The sequence below is a fragment of the Bos mutus genome, chromosome 13, assembly GCF_027580195.1.
Source record: "Bos mutus isolate GX-2022 chromosome 13, NWIPB_WYAK_1.1, whole genome shotgun sequence".
NCBI lineage: Eukaryota > Metazoa > Chordata > Mammalia > Artiodactyla > Bovidae > Bos > Bos mutus.
Genome location: NC_091629.1, coordinates 399,244 through 420,683, shown reverse-complemented (window position 1 = coordinate 420,683; position 21,440 = coordinate 399,244). Strand labels below are relative to the sequence as shown.

Here is a 21,440-nt window from a genome sequence, read left to right as displayed (position 1 = left end):
AGGAAACACCCCCAGATTTTCCAGGGGAGGGCGTAGACTAGGATAAAGGCTGGGCTGAGGATGGGACTTAGTGGATCGCTGACATTTGATAAGAGGAGGAACAGGTGGCCCTGAGAGAAGTTGGATGTATAGATGGGAGGAGAGAGCTGTCATAGAACCAGGAAGGAGGGAGTTTTAGGAAGGAGGCTACCGCCGTCAGAGGTCACACAAGAGACCAATAGGATGAGCAGCAGGAGAGCCCTGGGTTAGCACTTGGTCGACCCTTGCCACCTCCCAGTGGCCAGCGCTCCTGGTTCTAGTCAAGGGTGACAAAAGGAGGAGTCAGATCATGGAGGGAGGACAAGGGGGTGCCAGCCAGGAGCGGCCCCCACACAGACCACCAGTTCAAGCTTCAGGTGTGGCTCAGTCTGGCTGGAAGGCTCTCCCGCCCAGTATGAAATGCCCAGCACTTGTATCTTACAGCTGTGGAGCATGACCTGCTCTGACCTCCCTGTATTTTGTATAACTTGGTAACTCTCAGTCCCTACTTGCGTTCTTAGGAATTTATTTCCCTGGGTTTTCTGGAGACTTTCTGGCTCTCACATAATTTTTCTTGCTGTCTTCCTTCCTGTGACCAGCCCCTTTCCAGCCTTCCTCTCTCTGCCTGTCTCCCTCTCCTTCCCACTACTGCACACAAGCAGACACATGCCTGACTTTGTTGTGTAATTACACTGAAAGTGCCCCCACTCTTCATTCAGGAGTTTCTGCTTCTGATATTTTTAATTAGCTTTCTTGGAATGGGAAAGTGTCTTCCAGTGATTTATGTTTATTGTAGGAACAATAGCAATTTATGCTTATCTTCTATCCCCTGAAGACCAGTGAGCTCAGTCTTTGGAAAGCTTAAAGCTGGATAGATGCACACCGTTTGGCTCAGCGAGGCCGTGAGGTGGGTTTGCACCCTCGGGGTGGGAGGACAGGAGACAGCTCACCGAAAGGCAGTGTCTGACCCTCCCTAGCTGTCACCTGCCCCTCTTGTGGGGCAGGCTCCCTGCTAGCAGCCTAGCAGAGTGTCTTGAGAAGGACCTGGGAAAGGTTAGGAAACCTGCGTTTTCCTTTTTGACCCTTATCGCCTGGGCCTCAGTATCTTCCTCTGCAAAACAGAGGGACAGTAACTTCCTGTGTACTTCTTGGGTTGCCGTATGAATTGGGTTCATTGAAATGGGCCAAAGCACTTTGTAAATGTCAAGTGGTACGTAACATCCAGTGCCTCCAGTTATTCATGTAACTTCTTTCTCCTTTAGAGAGGTAATGAGTGAAAAGGCTTATCAAATTTTTCCAACGTAACCATTTTTTAAGAATCAATTTTTATGAGAGTTCCTTTACCAAGCTGTGTTAGTTTCGGCTGTACAGCTATACATATACATGGGCTTCCCAGGTGGCGCTAGTGGTAAAGAACCCGCCTGCCCATGCAGGAGACCTAAGAGACACGGGTTCCATCCCTGAGTCGGGAAGATCCCCTGGAGGAGGGCATGGCAACTCACTTCAGTATTCTTTCCTGGAGAATTCCGTGGACAGAGGAGCCTGGCAGGCTATAGTCCATGGGGCTGCAGAGTCGGACATGACAGAAGTGGCTCAGCACACATATGTATACATAACATCCCCTCTGTTTTGAATTTCCTCCCCATTTAGGCCACCGCAGAGCACCGAGAAGAGTTCGCTGTGCTGCACAGCAGGTTCCCCTTAGCTATCTGCTTTATATATAGCATCAGTAGTATATTTGTGTCAATCCCAATCCCTCCCATCCCCCCTTTCCCCGGGAGCGAGTCCGTAACCCTTCACATTCCTTCTGCCTAGGAACCCTCAATGGGAGGAGAATTCACCTCAGTTCATCCCCAGACACACACGAGCAGGAAGAGCAGCTGCTGGGTGGAGGAGTCCCTCAAGTTGTTATGAATTGGCTTTTTTGGATGAAAGCCATTGGCAGTGACCAAATGCCACTGGGAATGTCTAATACCATATATCACTCTGATAAATCTGCCCTGGGTTTTATGTATTTCCGTTTCCTAATTGCTGTTCTGGCGGAGTCGAGACGGTGTCTGCATATGCCAGGCATGTGGAGGGTGGGCAGACTGTGACTTGGCCCGTGACCGTGGGCAGATCTTTGCTCTGACATATTGCACTTGGTTCTTCCGTGGACTGCCTATCTTCTGTCTCTTGGCTTTCTATAATTAGATGCAGGCCTTGAAGACAGACTCCTCTCTCAAGAGTTGGGGTTCAGGAGGAGCACTTGCCCCGAAGACTCACAGTTAATTGCACTGAGTGGTGAATTCCTCCCACTGGAAAGGATTTAAAATCTGTCTATCAGTCTGTCTTTGCTCCGGGACAGATGCCTAGCCCTGTCAGGTGGCACAGGATGGGGAGAGAAAAGTCCGCTCTTGCTTAGGCATCTGTTGTTGTTTCTTTAAATTAATTTTTATTGGAGTTTAGTTGGTTTACAATGTTGTGTTAATTTCAGGTACACAGCAGAGTGAATCAGTTAAGCATATACCTGTATACACTCTTCTGGGATTCTTTTCCCATAAAGGCCATTACGGAGTATTGAGTAGAGTTCCCTGTGTTGTGCAGAAGGTCTGTATTATCTGTTTTATATATAGTCGTGTATATGTGTCAGTCCCAATCTGTCAGTTTTTCCCCATGCCCCCTTTTCCCCCTTGGTAACCACAAGTTTTCTACATCTGTGACTCTTTCTCTTTTGTAAATAGGTTCATTTGTGCATTTTTTTCAGATTTCACACTAAGCAGTATCACGTGATGTGAGTCTTTCTCTGTCTGACTTGCTTCACTCAGTATGATGATCTCTAGGTCCATCTCTGTTGCTACAAATGGCATTATTTTGCTCTTTTCTGTGGCTGAGTAGTGTTCCACTGTGTATATGTACCCCATCTTCTTTATCCATTCATCCATTGCTTAGGCATCTCTTTGACGTTGACTGAAGAACAAAGGCCCCAAGGCACCAGTGTTGGGATGACATTGGTCCTTCTAGTAGCTTCTTTTGATGCAGGAGAGCTTGTCTCTGATCTTTGTCTCTGATAATTGTTTAGCAGCTGTGTTTAGTGTCTCTCAAAGGAAATAGGAGTTGCCCCTGAAAGTCTGGAGACCAAGAATGACTCAGTGACTTTCTGTGGCCTGCACAAAACCCATGTTACTGAGATCTGCAGCAGACAATGAAGGTGTCTGTTTTTGTTTGAGTCATTAGGGAAGTTGTGTCCCCTCCCGAGAGTGGCACCCAGAGGTTTTCTGCTGGAGATAGAGAAGGTGGCAGGTGGAGGGACAAGGCAGCCTCTGGGGCTCATGGACCACCTCTCAGGAGATAGGTAATCTCTGGGCCTGAATGTTCTGGTTACATTTTCAGTTTGGGGCTCTGACCTCACAGAGAAAGATATATGTTTTCAGGCAGGAAAGTCTCCCTGACTCAGGGCATCATGTTTGTTTTTGTTTGTTTGACTTAAAAGAGAAATAAGCTGCTCACTGCAGCCATGCACAGCCCTACCAATTAATTAACCCGTGTCAATACCACACATTGTACACATTAATTACACTTTTACCTATCTGTGAGAATTAATTACAGGTTTGCGAAGTGCTCTGAAATTTTCTTGGGACTGAAAGGGCCTGGGAGGAATGTAGACATTTGAATATTACCCTCTTGTCTGCTTGGGGTTGGGAGTGCCGACAGCTTCAGATGGGTGCAGTCTTTTCTGCAGGAACCTTCCTGGAGCATTCCTATAACTCCTGAGTTATCACTGCTTGGTTGTTCTCAGAGTGGGAGGTGACAGGGGGAGGTGGCCACACCCACGTGGACATCCCCATGTCCCTTTGCAAGCGGTCACCCTTGCTTCTGTTTACTCTTTGCATAAAGACGTTTGGTTGGATTAAAAAAAAATCACCAGGGATCATTTTTATTGTTGCTATTACTCTTGATTTTGGAAGTGGGATCAAAGGACCTGTCAGGAGTCCCCAGATCTTCTCAATCTAATCTGCTTCTTTTTCTCCCTCTTTGTTCACAGTGGGGCATTTTCGGAAGTGGTCTTAGCTGAAGAGAAGGCAACTGGAAAACTCTTTGCGGTCAAGTGTATCCCCAAGAAGGCGCTGAAGGGCAAAGAAAGCAGCATTGAGAATGAGATCGCCGTCCTGAGAAAGTGAGTGCAGGAGGACAGCCTCCCCACCCCCTCACCGGGGGTCATGCTAAGATGATGGGGTCTCTGATGCAAGGGAAGGAGGAGGCTACAGGGAGCCGCATGCTCAGTGGCTAGAGAGGGCGACCAGGACGCTGACCTGCAGTGAGGAGTGGGCTTGTTAATCCTGACTGCTGTTTATATGGGGCGTCCAGAGCACTTTCCATACTGTATTTCATCTCCTAATGTTTGTGGCAGTCATTTGAGGTCATTATTCTTTCCAAAGAACAGAGCAGTCAGATGGACTTGGATTTGAACTGAGACCCCGCCACTCCCTCCAGCTAGGTGACCTTGGGCTGTTTCTGAGCTCTGCACCTCCTCCATAAACTGGAGTTAATAACATCCCCTGGGTGTTCTCAGGATTAAGTGAGATGGTGCTTAGCAAGTATCTGTGCAGTGCCTGCTGCAGAGTACGTGGTCAGTGAAAGGGCAGCTGCCACTGTGCCCAGTGCTATTATTGATTTCTTGTTGTTGGTGCTTTATTTTGTAAGAAGGAGGTGAAGCTCAGAGATGAAAGTCACTTGTCCCTTGCCTTGCAGCTCAGATGTGGCACAGGCCGGGAGGTCAGCCCCACCAGTGTGATTTCCAGTCTTTGGTGGGCCTCTTGCTCTTGCCACTCACCTGGCACCTGGCACCCAGCAAGTTCCAGAGCTCACTGGGTACCTGCTTTACCTCTTCACTGAGTTTGGTTTTGCTCCCCACGTAATAGAACCTGGATGGGGTTTCTGGACCCAGTTCCAACATGCATGGCTTTTCCCTCACCAGCAAGCAGTTCTGTTGCCATCAGGGTGTCCAAGAGTTCAACTCAATTCTGACACTGTCCACCTGGAGACAGAGTCCGATCCCGCAGGTGAAGGGCTCAGTCCCACAAGACCACCCCCCGTCAGGCTGCTGTCTGAAGCTTGCGTGTTACCTGTACTTCTGACCGACTGCAAATCAGAGGCTCTCACGACCCCTTCCTGGGCATTGATCAGTTTGCTAGAATGGCTCGCGGAACTCAGGAAAACCCGTTTACTCACTGAACGGCCGAATTATTATGAAAGGATCTTAAAGGATGTGAACCAAGAACCAGATGAAGAGATACACACGGCAGGGTCCCAAACAAAGAGGCTTCTGTCCTCCTGAAGCGTGAGGCCAGGGTGGCACACAGAAGCATTCTGGTTCCCCAGTGTGGAAGCGCTCCAAAAAGGGACAAAAACTTGTCCTTTAGGGCTTTTATGGAGGCTTCATTATATAGTTGTGATTGATAAAATCATCGGCCATTGGTGACTGATTCAACCTCCAGCCCCTCTCCTCTCCCTGGAAATCTGGGGGATGGGATGAAAGCCCCAACCCTCTAGTCACATGGTTGGTTCTCCTGGCAGCTAGCCTCCGGCCTGGGCTTCCCTGGTGGCTCAGATGGTAAAGATTCTGTCTGCGATCCGGGAGACCCAGGTTTGATTGCTGGGTTGGAAAGATCCCCTGGAGAAGGGAAAGTCAACGCACTCCAGTATTCTTGCCTGGAGAATTCCATGGACAGAGAAGCCTCGCTGGCTACCGTCCATGAAGTTGCAAAGAGTCAGACACGACTGAGTGACTAACATACACACACACACATAGCCTCCAGCCTGGTGCTTCTAAAAGTCACCTCGTTCACATAACAAAGGCACCTTTGTCTCACACTTAGGAAATTCCAAGAGTTTTATGAGCTGAAGTTGGGACCTGTGGACAAGACCAAATGTATATATGAGAAATATATTTTGGTCAACTCAGTGACCAAATGTATATTTCTTACATGTGTGCTAAGTTGCTTCAGTTGTATCCAACTCTTTGTGACCCCATGGACTGTAGCCTTCCAGGCTCCTCTGTCCATGGGATTCTCCAGGCAAGAATACTGGAGTGGGTCGCCTTTCCCTTCTTCAGAGGATCTTCCCGACCCAGGGATCGAACCCAGGTCTCTTATGTCTCCTGCGTTGGCAAGTGGGTTCTTTGCCATTAGTGCCACCTGGAAAGCCCTATCCCAGCATCTCAGAACTAAGTCAGAGTAATGCCTCCAGATCAAAGGTGCCGAGAACCGTTCTGATGTGGTTGAATCCTCCCAAAAGATGGTCTCCCATTAGCATGGTGTCCAGGCCTCTCCCCTCATTTTCATGGTCAAGCCATTCCCCCCGTGTCTCCCAAGGTTTGAGGAAACAAACTTTTATATGAGACCTGCTTTTGTGTGAGTGGAGTGTATCCAAGCATTGTGCTATGAAGTTTTTAAGCTCTCCTATTAGCAAAAGATGCTAGAAGTATCCTTGAAATTTGGGGGATTTGGAATCAGCACAGAACAAGAATCCCTGTACAGATAAGTGAAACAGAATGGGAACAAGCCTTACTGGGTCTCAAAGTGTCACACTGTCTGGGTTTTGCTGAATAAACTCTCCCACTTGTGTGTCTTGGGGACCAACTGTGCCCACTGAACGATGCTTTGTTGCCATCAGTACAAGCCCAGCGCCACCGAGGTGGTCAGGATCTTCCTGTCCTTTCAGCATATGTGACGTGTGTTCTGGAACAAATGGATCTCGATAGTACTTTTTATTACAAGCGTTTTCTCTTATTTGTTTGGTCTCTTAGAGACCTGAAGAGTTTCATGTTTTCCTGTGAGGACTGCATGAAATAATTCTGTGGCAAAGAATTTGGGAAAACAAATTTCTCTACGTACATTAGCATCAAGCAGGAAAACACTATGTTAATGAAACATTTATTTAAATCGCCCATTTTCCAATGTGAAATCAGCACCCAGAGAAGAGGGATTTGGCTGTGTATTAAGTTGCAGCCACGTTGCAGATATTTGACATTTTAGATGGAAATCTGGGTGGGCTCAGAGCCTTCCAGAGGTTCTGCCTTGGGCACAAGGGCTGCCTGTTGCTGAATCAGCGATGGGTGCCTTTATTTTGGGTGTCTCCCTCATGAGCTTAGAAGCCACAAAACCAAGGAGGTCAGGTTTTATTTTTGGTGATATTTTCTGTCTCCTTGGGCAAGGGCAGCAGATGCAAACTTCATAAACCAGTCTTGGCTCGTGTCTTGGTCTTTGTGCCGTAAGTAGTGCCTCCACCCTGTGGCTCCCTCAAATGATACGCACTTCCAGCAAGAGGGCGGTTCAAGCAAGGGAGGACCAGGGATTGGGAATCACTTATTTTGATAGTTCTCAGTCTCTGCTATTGGGGTGCCTTGAAGTGTGACCCTTCTTTGAGGAATGGAAAACCAGTGATTTCTCAGGGGATAAAATGGGCTATATCTCCTATATGGGTTTTGGTCCCTGTGAATGATTTACAAGTAGAATAAGAGGCTGTCACATGTCATAAGCAGTCGAAAGCAAAGTATAATATATTAGTTGTAGAAAAGATAGTTTTGGAACTGCTATCAAGAGCCACCATTGAAGCATTCATTCATTTCACTGATGTTTATGAAATTCCTGTGCATCAGTTGGCACTGCTAGGTGCTGAGATTGAAAATCCAAGATACAATCCTTGTCTTCCAGGAGCTAGGTAAGTGCAATGACATTGTAGATACTGTATGAGAGGTCTTACCAGGGATTTAAGATAGGGGCTTCCCATTTCTCCCTTTGGGGTTGGGTGTGAGAGAAGGCTTCCTGGAGGAGGTGCGTCTAGACAGTGAGTATAGTTTGCTAAGGGAAGAAGGGCAGAGGGATATTCCAATCAGGAGGAGGCGGGGTAAACAGAGGAAAGGAGATGGGAGGCGAGCTGGTGTGCTGGGAACTCCACGGAGCCCAGTGGACCAGGCGGAGGGTCCCAGGTGAGATGTGAGGGCCCTGAGGTTGGGGTGGTTGGATCATGGGATGCTGTATATCCCCACTTTATCCTACAGACAGCGGGGAGCCTTGAAGTGTTTTAATGGAAAGAGCAACGTGATCAGGATTGTTTCGTAAAGATTATTGTCGCAGATCGAAGAAAGTGGGGCAAGATTTACTATACGGGGAAGCAGTTAGGCAGCCATTGGAGGCATGGCAGTGCATTAAAATCAGATCTATGCGCTGGGATGCAAGAGGCAAAATGGAATCTCCAGGACTTAGAGACTGGGGAGGAGTTGGGAGACAGTTGAGGGGAGAGTTGAGTCTAGGATAACTTCCAGGCTTCTGATTGGTTAGGTGGGTGGATGGATGATGACCTTGTTAACTGAGATCAGAAATCCAGGAGCAGGAGGGAGGTGGTGAGTTCTGATTCAGACATGCTGGTCTTGGGGGATGGCAGGTTGATGATGGAGATCTGAAGCCCAGCCATGACCTGGGCTTGCTGAATGTTAAATTTGTCTGAAACCACGTGTTAAAAAATCCTTTGGTCCTCTGTAACTAAATCCTTGAAAATAGGGTTCCAAAGAGGCCTGCATTATTCCAAATTCTGTCATATACCCTGGTCATTGTTATATTTTCAGGCTGTTTTTCATCTAAGGAGGCCCATCTGGGAGACTGCTTGCCCTCCTCTGTGCTGAGTTTATTGCAGGGTGAGAGATTTATGATTTTCATTGGATTAAAGTAATGTAGCTAATATATCCTTAAGGATGTCTCTATTCTTGCCCTGAAAATAGTCCCAAAATGAATCTCCTACTTGATAAGTGGATGTTAAACCAAGCTCAGAGGGAATAAAAAGAGGCAGGCGTCATGGTAGGCAGTTGCTATGTGACATCGAGGGATTCTGTCTGACCGGCAGGAGGCAGGGTCTGTATGGCTCAGCACCAGCCTTCCCTGGAGGAATGGTTAGCTCAGGTCCTGTGAAGGGCGTGTTCTCTGCATTATGGAATATCACAATGTTAGTGTTACCACTGGATTATGGAGCTTATCGTTTCCGTGGTATTATTTACTTAGAGGGCAGGCAGTGCTCAAATCTAATTTCAAGGCAACACATAAAGCATTTATGGAGAAGTAGAAAGGAAAATATACAAACAGCCTGCACTGAAATGACGGATGAAGGGAATGCATGGAGATGGAATATAGGAGACGAGAGAAGCAAAACCGATGTCTTCAGAGTAACCCTTTTCCTAATAGTTGGGGTTACCAAGGCTTGGACTGTTTCAAGAGTTACTGTACTCATGAAACATGGCCCCAGGATTCCATGCTGTTCTAATGGTTACTTTATTGGCTGCAGAGATGATCTTTCCTGGGGGAGAATTCTTGCCTGGGTAGGAATTGCTTTTAAACTGCAAGTACTTCATCGTGGATACACTGGGGAGTCTCAGCTCAGGGTCTCTGCCTTTTCCCCTCCAAATCAGTGTTTCTCAACCCTGATGGCACTTTAAAATCACCCAGGAATCTTTTGCAAACATCCTGACGCCCAGGCTCCAGCCTGACCAATTGAGATAGAATTGGAGGTTATGGTGGCTACTGGGAAATTTTAAAAAGCACCCCATCTCCGTCTCAGGACTCTTACATGCAGCCAAGTCAGTGTTGAGAAGAGCTGCTCAAAGGCTTTGGCCTCATGGTCTCACCTGCCGGGGGGATGAAGATGCTCTTCATGTGCCCAGCAGTATGGAGAAATGTGTAAACATGCATATATGTGCACATACACACGCACACACACACCAGACATAAACATGCACATATGCACGCGCGCACACACACACCAGACGTAAACATGCATATATGTGCGTGCACACACACACCAGATGTAAACATGCGTGTATGTGTACACGCACACACCTACCAGATGATGCTTCCTTTAGGTGTGAGGGCTTGTTTAGTGGAGCAAACTCAAATGTGGTCCCTCTTGAAGAGCTGGATTTCATCCTTGGAGGGGAATTGACTCGACCCTGTTATCCCACTCAGTGGGGCGCAGGCACCAGCCACTAGCTGGATTCAGGAGTGAGAACCTGGCTGTTTGAGGGTGGCCGGGTTGTAGGGGCAGTAATGGCCATTCCCAGACTGGAGAGGCTGGCATAAGGCTTGGTCAAGTCAGCAGGACTCTCACTGGCAAGCCTGCCATTCAAAGGGAATCAGGGCTGCTGAAGGCAGCAGACACCAAAGCCCAGGATCTGCTATGGCCAAGGTCAAGGATGGATCGCGGACAGGGCGGTGAGGCTGTCTTCCTGGGAGAGCGTGAGTCAGCACCACAGCCAGGCTCCGGAGGCCTGAGCACTCCTTACAGGAGCTTCATTCCCTGGCTCTCTTGGACTAGACACGTTTCTCTCGGCACAGACTAACTAGAGGCAAGGCAAGCAGCTTGAGCCCCCAAAGGAGAAGACAGCTGGTTTTGAATTAAGTATTAGCCTTCAGAGAAAGGCTTTTCTGTAAATTAACTCATTGAAATCTGGCTTGCTTCTGCTCCTGCAGCTTTGTTCTGACGGCAAGCTGGCCCGTTTGCTTCTTTAAATCACTGCCAAGTGCCGGTTTATTGTGTGTGTCAGAGAAACAGACACTTTAATAGAAATTCATCGATTCAGAGTGAACAAAACCACTTCTCCAGTGACGGAAAATGGCCAAGGTGGTAAAGCTGATACTTGAGTTTCTCAGGCACCAATACAACTTTTTAAGGATCTAATCTGCCTAGAAGATGGTGTTCCGGCACAGAGCGACCTTTCCTGTGGAAACATACTCTCAGAATTAAGGACACAGGCAGGAAGTATGAAACGGAATGTCTGGAGGCCATGTGATAACAAATAGGGAGGTGGCTCTCTCTCTGTTATGATCCTGGAACCCTTTACTACCCTGAAAAACTTTTGCTGAAAGTTCCCTTAATTTGGGAAAAACTGTGCAATTCCAACAAAACAGGGTGAGGGATGTGGTTCGGTTATTTGGTGGTGGTTATTTTTGTTCCATGTGGCTATGATTAAAGTCACAATCTTGTCAAGCTTGGAGCGTGCACAGGCGGGTGTATCAGCTGCAGGTCTCTAGTCGCGTTGGAAAGGTGACACAGCCCTTCTTGGACCTGTTCACTCCAGGCTTAATGAAAGCATCAAACATACGTAAGAGCCAACGCTAGTCCATCTGGCCCTACTGGAGACCGACCTTGGAATCTTGTCAAATTTGGTGCACTTTCTCCTCTTTAACTCTGTACTTCACTTCTCCGTTTCTTCTAGCCTTGTGGATCTGACTGTAAACTCAGCTTTGTCCAAACCACTATTTGCTGGTCATCGTTTATTTCATCCTAACGGTAGGCATGTGTATAAGAAATAAAATTGGCCTCGTGCCAACGTGACTGTACAGCCAAAAGAGGATACATGTGATGCTTCCCAGTGGCTTTCCCATGGTGCTTTTTGTCCAAGGCAGATAATCCAGGAACATTTAAAAAATTTGACTTGAGATCCAGGAGCAGTGAATTTTTATGAGTTCTATCAATTTCTTGGGTATTGCTGTGAATAGGAGGAGACTAGAATTGGTGGTGTTCCTTGCTGCAACAGGGATATTCAGACTAGTCTGGCCAGGAACGGTGGTTTATCTCTCCAGGGACCATGAACCTCTGGAGTGTCTCCCTGCGTGCGTTTTCTGCTTCCCAAGTACCACGTGAAGTGTGGCTCTCATGATCAGACAGACTCTTTCTTAGTGCCTCCTTCCAGTTCTATGCACATGAGATTTTAATTGCACATCTGCTGTTGACCCTCTCCACCTTAGTTCTGTGAAGTCACTTGCTTGATGGGATCCAGACTGCTTGGTAAACAGCACCCTCCCCTCCACTTTAACATCAGCAGCTTTCACCTCCCCACCCTCCAAGTTCAAGTTCATTCCTCCAAAAGGCACAGATGACTCCTGCATAAATGATCCAGACCCCTGCCTCTCCTCTTTCCTTTCTGCTTCAGTGGGCTAAGCCTCAGTTTGAGACCCCTCTTCTTCAGGGTTTCCCCCGATTGTCCCTCCCTGGGGTGCCCTTCCCTCTGAGACCCCCACAGCACCAGGCTTACCTCTGTCCCCCTGACTGTGCCTGTGAGGTCCTCTTCCTAAGACCATGGATTTCCAGAGTCCAGCCCAGAACTAAAAGCAATGTGGGGAGCATCGAGGGGAGGAGTGGGTGAGGGGATTCGGGTGATAAGGAGGGTTAGAAACGCTGGCTGCAGGTGCTGACTCAGTAGAGACTAGAGCAGGGAAGAAACCTCTGCTGATTTCCATGGGCTTTCCATCAGCCAGTGGGGGCAGGGAGCCTTCTAGAAGACGAGCCAGGTTTGAGGGGAAGATGATTCTTCTACAGCAACAGAGTTGACTTAATCTAGTCTGGCTGTTCCTGCCACCTTTTATACTATATATATATGACTCTGTAGATATTTAGAGTATTTGAAGAAACATTGTGTTTTATCACACTTTTAAAAACAGTGTTAGTGATTTGCATGCTTATTTCCATGTGCTGTCTCCCTGTCATCTAATCTGACTGTGTGCTTGGGCAGTTCAACCCTTGTGTGGATTAGTTGGTGGTTTAAATTCCTCTAAATTATTATTATCTTGGCAAGTGTTTTCTCTCTTCTCCAGTCAACTTACTTAGCTAATGATTCATATAAATTTCATTTAAATGATTCCAACATAAGTGTGTGTGTGTGTGTGTGTACACATATATACATACATATCTTATCTGATATTTCAAAAAAAATCAGAAAAGCTTATATTGGAGGATCCTTAGCAACCTGAAAGACTTAAGTACAAGGAATCCTGGGATAAAACCAGGATGGCAAATACAGAAAAAGAAATAAATATACACCAAAAGTTCACTGTTTCTTTTCTGGTAAACTTTAGGTTGTGTCAGTTCTATTTTCTACATAGTTGCATCATTGTTTATTTGGATAAATGATTCTAGTGAAGCTTTATTTATGACTGATTATCAGTTTAAACTGATTATAGTTTAAACTCTATAAAGTTTGGTGAATAGACTTTATTTTACATATTTAAAGTCCAAGGGTATCCTTTGGGTGGTTTAAACGGTTACCATTTGAAAGCCATATCACTGACTTTTGTCCTCCAAGTCAGTCTAAGATTGAGATTAGAGTCTTAGGTGACTGGTCTGAAGTTTTTATATATACACTGAAAGAAATAATTTCTAAAATAGCGTGTGTATGTATATGTATACACACACACACACACACATATATATGGAATTTGGTAAATGGGATTTAATATTCATTTTTATCTATTTACATTTTTCTTTTATACATATTTTAAAAATAAGGTTGACTACATGATTCAGGCATGAGGTAGGTCTCACTGAGGAATCCCAACAGTCAAGGATATTTATTTGTAAACAAGTTCAGTGGTGTGATGGATGTGGTGTTTTCATTTTTGTTGAAGGTTACTGAACTGATATGCTAAATGTACACATTTATATGTGTATATGTGCATAAATATGGACACATGTATGTATATGTAGATACACATATTTACATATGCACTTATACACATTTTAAATACATTTCAGTTTTTTTTTTTTTTTTTTTACATCTTTTCACGTAAGAGCAAAAACTTCCTTTTGCTTAATTTAGTCAATATACCTTCAAGGCTGTCAATAATCTGCTGTCTGGGTGCCTAAATAAGATCATAAGGCATAAGAGAAGCCTTTTTAAAACGTTAAAATCTTCCAGTGTCAGGGATTATGCAAATGTTAGGCATTGCTACTCTCATCATGCTATTGTAAGAGTGTGGAATAAATTGGTGGGAGAGCTCAGAGCAGAAATTGTACCCATTTTGTGGAAGGAGAAACTGAAGTGCAGAGACTAATTTGGATGAGATGGAGCTGGGGAGACGTTGTGGAGCTGTTCCCCATCTTTTAGGATCCCCAGCTTGCCCTTCTGTTAGGAAACTGCTTTGGGAACTTTGTTCACTGTAGATGCAGCCCTTGGGAATCAGAAGTCTTATGACTCCCGGGACCTGCCTGACGGTCCAGTGATTAGGACTTCGTGCTTTCATTGCTGAGAGCCTGGGTTCGATCCCTGGTCAGGGAACTAAGATCTCACAAGCCAAATAGCCAAAAAAAGTCTTATGACTCCCAACAAGTAGAAAGAAATAGCAATAGATTTAAAAAGGCAATAGATGTCAATTGATTAAATTAACAGACTGATTAACTCTAAAATCAGAATTCAAGCTTTTGTCTCAACCTTGTAATCTGAAGTCTAGAGCCATACATACCTACCCTTTGAGATCTTAAAAACAAATATTCTACTTTGTCATCATTTAAAAACTAGCTGGGACTTCTAGGAGCCTCGTTTTATGTAATCTTCACTATAAATCTCTGAAGTGGATATTATTATTCACATTTTATAGTTGAGGAGCTGGGACTTATTTAAAAAATTTCCGGAGGCCTCATAAGTAGATAGAGCAGGAAGTCAGACCCAGATCTCTCTGTCTTTCCCATTATGATTTGCTCTGTCTGGTGTTCCCATGTTGTTAAAACAGGGCCACATACTCTTGATGTTGACCGCAGCCTACTGCATAGGGGTGCTCATTAATAGTGAAAGGAAGTTATCTCTGTTTTACACTGCCATTAGAGGGACAGTATAAAATATTCGTGAAGCCCTCAGAATCAGCCTGAGTTTTCACCTGACTACCCCACTTAGAAGCTGTGGTGGTGGTGGTTGTTTGGTCGCTAAGTCGTGTCCAACTCTTTCCCACCCTGTGGACTGTAGCCTGCCAATCTCCTCTGTCCATGAGATTTCCCAGGCAAGAATACTGTAGTGGGTTGCTGGTTCCCTTGGAGAGGGATCGCATCTTCCCAACACAAGGATCGAACCCGCGTCTCCTGCATTGGCAGGCGGATTCTTTACCACTGAGCTACCGGAGAAGCCCTAGAAGCTGAATGAGCTTGGGCAAACGATTTCAACTTTGTGCCTCCATCATCAGGAAGATGTTGGTCCTTACCTCACATTGTTGTTATGGAGATTAAAGAACTGATGCATACAGAGTGCTTGTAACAGTGTCTGGCACGTTGTGTGAGCTCAATGTTTGCTGTTTACATCGTTACATGTATGAGGGACAGTCTGGCTGGACAGTGGAAACGGGAGAAGGTGCCTTCCCAGAAGCCACATCACATGCGTACGGCCTCCCTGTTGGAGCCCACGGAGGCCCTGCTGGCGGAGGACGCACTGCCAGCCACAGGGAGGCGGCTCCCTCATCCAGCGGAGGCCATACCATGGTGCTGATGCCCGGCGTGATTGCAGTTGTCAGGAATACATCAGCTTTACTGTTTCTCTTAAGCTGTGAAAGCAGATACTATTTGTTTCTCTTGCTGTCTTCTTCCCCTAACATGGCAGTCACTGAGCATTAGAACTGGAAGAGGACCTTAGAGGTTTTGGTCCAGTTGTCTTGACCTCCAGATGGAACAACAGGTCAGAGAGGTCAAGCGAGTGGCCCAAGGTCACAGAACAGGCTCATGTGAGTGTGCAGCCAGAGCGATGGTTTCTGGCCTCCTCCTCCAGAACTCTATCCACACACCACGCTGGTTCTCTCGTAGAGCATCCCTTGGGAGGATGCAAGAAAATGACTCCTACTCATCGGAAAGGTAGCTTTTTTTTTTTTTTTTTTAAATCCCATGTGGCATGCAGGATCTTCCCCAGTCATGCCCCTTGCACTGGGAGCATAGGGTCTTAACCCTGGACCTCCAGGAAGGTCAGTTTTTCCTCATTTTGAAAGGTGCTGTGGTATGTTTACAGAGACTGAAGGTTCTGCCCTGGTACCCTGGCCACATTCCAGTGTGAGATATGGGATCTGGTTCCAGAAATTCCCCTGGTGGTTTCAGTTATCTGTGCTGTTCTTTCTGCCTCCCCCTCCTGGGTGCTGATGCAGTGATGCTGCAGGCTGCTGCGATTGCTCTCGGGTCCAGCCCACAGCTGCCTCTGGTTCCCTGCAATTTGCTGCAAAGGAACTCAGAGTCTGGGTTAAAGATGAACCTCTGGGAATATTTCCTTCCTGTTTCGGGGGTGTTTGAGGACCCTGTCCTATGTGCCAGCTTCTTGGCAACAGATTGGCGATACTACTTCTCAGAAGCGCAGTAGGAAGAAGCCAGCTCCAGACTGCGGAATGATTAGGGAAATATGGAAAGTGCTGCTGTGGAGGGGTCATAGTCTGAGAGACCCGCCCACCTTCCCCATGTGGCTTAGGAGAGGGAGACGTGCTGAGCACCAGGCTCCGGTCCTGTGCCTGCTTGCACTGTTTGACCCCTCTCTCTGTACCTTTCTGCAGCGTTCTAGAAACAAAGGGAGAGGTGGCTTGTCTCATACTGTCCTGGACATCAGAGTGGGTTTGAGGGACGTGGGTCATTTTGCAGTTGCCCCTGTGGAGGCCGCTGAGGAGCTGACCACCCAGGAAAGGTACTGTTGGAGGGATAAGCCCATCGGTTCACGTAGCCACAGAATTTTCCTCAATGTCAAGTTGTTATACATTAGTATGTAATTTTTTCTAGGTATAAAAGTAAAATTCCAGAAAGAAGCTGTTACTCAACATTAGATGTTCTTTCTAGTGAGTCTCCTTGCTGCAGAGCAAGGGATAATGTGGCTGTTTCTTTAAAATCAGTGCTTCCCTCCAGTTGAGGGGGTTGGTTTGAATTGTAATTCCATACATCCAGCCCCGATTCCCTCACTGTGGATGTCTGGTGTGTTTGTTGTTGTGTGTGTGTGTGTGTGTTTGTTTAATCCTGGCAGGGCCCCTCCAGGACAGATCCCCTTGACACAGACCCTGGGAGGTGGCCTGAAAAGATGGCAGAGTTGCAGTTTAGGTGGCATCCCTGTCTTGGGTTGAATATTAGGAGTATCGTCTAGAACGTTAGGCTTCTCTAGCGGCGCAGCAGTAAAGAATCCACCTGCCAGTGCAGGAGACGCAGAAACGAGAGTTCAGTCCCTGAGTCAGGAAGATTGTGAAGAAACGGCTACCCACGCCAGTATTCTTGCCTGGAGAATTCCATGGACAGAGGAGCCTGGTGGGTTACAAGCCATGGGGTCACAAAGAGCCGGACACCACTGAGCACACACACGTTAGAACATTAACACTTGGGAGGCAAATCCCTTTGTGAGCACATCTTTCTGTTTAGCTCCATAACGGTACAGTCCCTGGGGTCACAAAGAGTCAGACACGAAGTAACAACTAAACAACAAAGGAAGCCAACGCTTAGTACTATTGTCAACACAGAGCGGGAGGATTTCTCCTCTGAAGGTCTGACTTCTGGAACAGTGAGTTCACCCTATCACTCCCAGTGGTTGCAGAATGCCCCCCTTTTTTCTCATTTTTTTTTCTTTCCTTCTTCTTGCCCTCTTCCCCGACTAGACTTTAAATCATGTTCCTACCTCCTTCGACTGCTATACTTCCTCCCTCAACTCACTTAGCAACTCTTTACAGCACAGCTTCAGCCCAACCGTGCTACTGGTGCTCTTTTCCCAAAGAGCTCCAATTAATTTGAGTTGCCAGACATCATAGGCTTTTCAAAGTGTAGATTCCCTTTAATTTTTCAAACCCTGTTGACCAATGCTACCTTGTTAAAATTCTCAGATGGCTTAGTCCATTCAGCTGTTGTAACAAAATACCAGAGGTGGGTGGCTTATAAATGACAGAAATTTATTTCTCAAGAGTTCTGAAGCCTGGGAACTGCTTCCTGGTTCATCATTTCAGTTCAGTTTGCTCAGTCATGTCCAACTCTCTGTGACCCCCCCATGAACTGCAGCACGCCAGGCTTCCCTGTCCTTCAGTGTCTCCCAGAGCTTGCTCAAACTCATGTCCATTAAGTTGCTGATGCCATCCAACCATCTCATCCTCAGTCACCCCCTTCTCCTCTTTCCCTCAATCTTTCCCAGCATCAGGGTCTTTTCTCATGAGTCAGCTCTTTGTATCAGGTGGCCAAAGTATTGGAGCTTCAGCTTCAGCATCAGTCCTTCCAAAACATATTCAGGGTTTATTTCCTTCAAGATTGGCTGATTTGATCTCTCTGCTGTTCATGGGACTCTCAAGAGTGTTCTCCAGCACCACAGTTCGGAAGCATCAATTCTTTGACGCTCAGGAAAAGAACCAGCCTTGTTTTCCTGGTTTATAGATGGCATCTTTTTGCTCAGATGGTGGGGTCATTTAGAAAGGTGTCCACGCTAAGCTTTTTCTCCTGTGTCTCCCTTGGGAGTTTTTTTCCTTGAGCAGAGAATCCAGGGATCCCACCTTTTTTATGGAGGCAAAGTTGTCCTGTGAAACCACAGAGGATCTTTGGGCTGAGCTAGAATTCCTCAGGGAGGGGATCCTGAAGGTTTAGTTCTCTATATATAGTGTCAAAGAGAGACTGGAGCCTTCTGGGGCCAGCCACTTGCCTCCCAGGTCACAGTGTTCAGTATGCAAAGCTAGTGACTCCACAAGTGTTGAATTAGCTGCAGATTAAGCCCTCTGAGAACCCTGGTTCAGATGATGGTGGAAAATGTACTTTGTATGCAGAAGCCTTACTGTTCAAACACGGCTTGTTAGCCAGCTCAAATTTCACTTTGTACTTGAAAAATAGAATGTAAATCATAACGAAATGACTGTATCATTTAGGCCCCACTGGAGAGGAAAACAAGAGCCATGGGATACTGTGTCTGCTTACCTGGGTACCAGCCTAGGGAGGATGCAAGAGTGCTTGGGAAGGTTCCACCAGTAGCCACAGGAATGGCCAGAGGAGAAAGAGAAGCAATGGCTATTATTATTTTACCTATAGAAATTTGACAGCTGACATCCATTTACGTATATTTATTATTTGAGTGGCTAGCATTCTGTGAGGGCGTTGTGCTTTTTGTTAAGTTCAAAGACGATGCTGTTTCCCAGTAGGACTCTTAGATTTTTATCTGACATTGTCAATAGTTGTCAGTCATTCTGAATACCTCCATGTTCCTGATATACTCCATGCTTTGGGATTTCTCATTTAGGTAACATCTCCTATTTGTTTTTATTTTTCCAGAGACTGCATGAGTGTGATTGTACTAACTAGATTTAGGATAATCAGAACGTTATGATGGCAGAGTAGCTGTCAGCACTCGGGCATGGTGACTGTGTGATTTCCGTGGAAACAATGTCTGTCCTCCTGGGAACACCTGTTTCCCTTTTTTGTCTCTCCGTTTGTGGAGAGCAGAAAGCTGAGCTCGACTTAGCTCAGGTTCTTGTTGATACCTTGTGAGTGTAGATTCTTAAACTGATGCTGAACCATAAGATTTATGCCAGTAAATAAAAAGCTATCAGAAGGAAGAGGCTTCTACCAGGTATATTGCTCTTATTTGGAAAAGTGGCAATAAATTTTAAGGGAGTATTAAGAATGAGTAACATGCCAGGAAGAAGAAATTGAATTTCCTTTAGCAGAAGCCTAGAGGCTGTTGTTCAAGAAGTAAGCCATGCATATGAAAGGACTTGGAGATGATAATGATGGTGGTGGTGGTGAGGCGGAGGAGGCCGAGCAGGAGGAGGAGGCTGTTGAGGACGAGGATGGTGGGGATGATGATGGTTATGACCAGAAGGATGGTGCTGATGAAGGTGAGGAGGAGGATGGGGATGAAGATGATGGTAATGGTGAGGAGGATGGTGTGGAGGAGGAGGATGGAGGTGGGATAATGATGATGGTGGCAGCATGTCCACTGCTGGGCACTCATATACCTGTTCCCATGCACATTTGTCTCCAGACTTTACAGCAGTACCATCAGCCAGGTATTGAATCTCCATTTGACTGATGCAGAAACTGAGACTCAGAAAGTTTCAGTAGCTGCCTAAAACTGAGATTAAAATCTAGATCTCTTTAGAATCTAAGCCTTTTTGGGTATCATATTGCTTCCTGTACAAATGGTTTTATTATTACAACGTGCACGATACATGCGCTTGAATCCTCCCCAAATCACCCCCCACCCCGGTCCATAGAATGTTTGTCTCCCATGAAACCAGTGCCAGGTGCCAAAAAGGTTAGGGAGCAGTGCTCTAAAGCATGCCCAGTGCGTTTTCACTGGTGATAGCCGCAGCAGGTAAACCACCATCGGCTTCTTTCAGCCTCTTAAAACAAAGAGGGATTTTGCCAAGGTCCCTGCTCCCAAAGCTAGTTCCAAGAAAAGACCCTGAAGAGAGGGAGCTGACTCCCAGCCTCCCCTGCAGCCCCAAGAGTCACCTTCTCTGCGTTTCCTTCTGAGGAGTGTGACCACCTGTTTCTGTCCCTTTACACCCAGGCTCAGACACAGACAAACAGCCTTCCCTGGTGTCTCTTCCTCAGGTTCCCTGTGGCACTTCTGAGACTACCCAGTGCTAGGGTATTACAAAGGTCAAACAGGGAGACTTCTATGAATCAAGATGCTCTGTCCTCCAAGGGATGCACAGCAGTTTCGTCTCCAGAGCCCAGGGGTTCTGTCTAGTCCGTGTGGGTCTGTCTGGGGATCTGCCTTCCTCGTTCTCAGCTTGCTTCCATCATCTGTCACTCAACAGGTGGAAGGCAAATGCTGGGCATTAGCACCCAGGCCAAGAGAGAAAGAGTCAGTTCCCCTTCTGTCTTCCTTTGGCCCCTCCTGCGACCCCACTTCCTGTCTCTGGAGGGCACCATGCACGCTCCAGGGGGTGGACAGCAAAACACAACCACACTTTTCAGGCAAGATTTGGTTTTTATCTCCACCAATTTCTTCCTGGTTTTCCAAAGACATGTGCACGCGCATGCGCGGGCTCCATTGTGTCTGTCTCTGTGACCCCATGGACTGTAGCCCACCACGCTCCTCTCTCCATGGGGTTTTCCAGGCAAGTATACCGGAGTGGGTTACCATTTCCTTCTCCAGGGGATCTTCCTGACACAGGGATCGAACCCGTGTCTCCTGTATTGGCAGGTGGGTTCTTTACCACTAGCGCCTCCTGGAAAGCCCCAGACGTGTCCGTACCAGAACATGAAAGGGAGCAACACTGTTGATTCAAGAGACATGTGCACATCTGGTGGGAAAGGCGTTTCATCCCCTCCTTCACCTTTTCGACTCCCTAAGGTGGAGTCACCGATCCCTTATGACCATTGAAATCTACTGTGGATCAAGCAACGGTATTTCTGTCCTTTGAAGTACTAATCCATTGCTGACCACCAAAGGGCATTATCTACCCTCTTGTTGCTTAAAAAATGTACTCTGAGCCTCACACAGTAGGCAGTTCTTTATGTGTACATGAGTCAGACATGACTTAGTGACTGAACAAATAAGAGCTTTCAATTCAGTTGTTCCTGAAACATTAACTGAGTGGCTACTCTGTATACATGTATCAGTTCAGTTCAGTTCAGTTCAGTCGCTCAGTCGTGTCCGACTCTGCGACCCCATGAATTGCAGCACACCAGGCCTCCCTGTCCATCAC

General features: G+C 46.6%; 1 protein-coding gene across 2 annotated transcripts in view; it reads left to right on the top strand.

The window, feature by feature from the left end:
* The window catches only part of CAMK1D (calcium/calmodulin dependent protein kinase ID), a 396,366-nt gene that overhangs the window by 158,265 nt on the left and 216,661 nt on the right, over window positions 1-21,440 (top strand). For both annotated transcript variants that reach the window (XM_070380877.1, XM_070380876.1), the window contains exon 2: window positions 4,043-4,174. In XM_070380877.1, coding sequence (XP_070236978.1) covers window positions 4,043-4,174 — 132 coding nt within the window. The remainder of the gene's footprint in view (window positions 1-4,042; window positions 4,175-21,440) is intronic.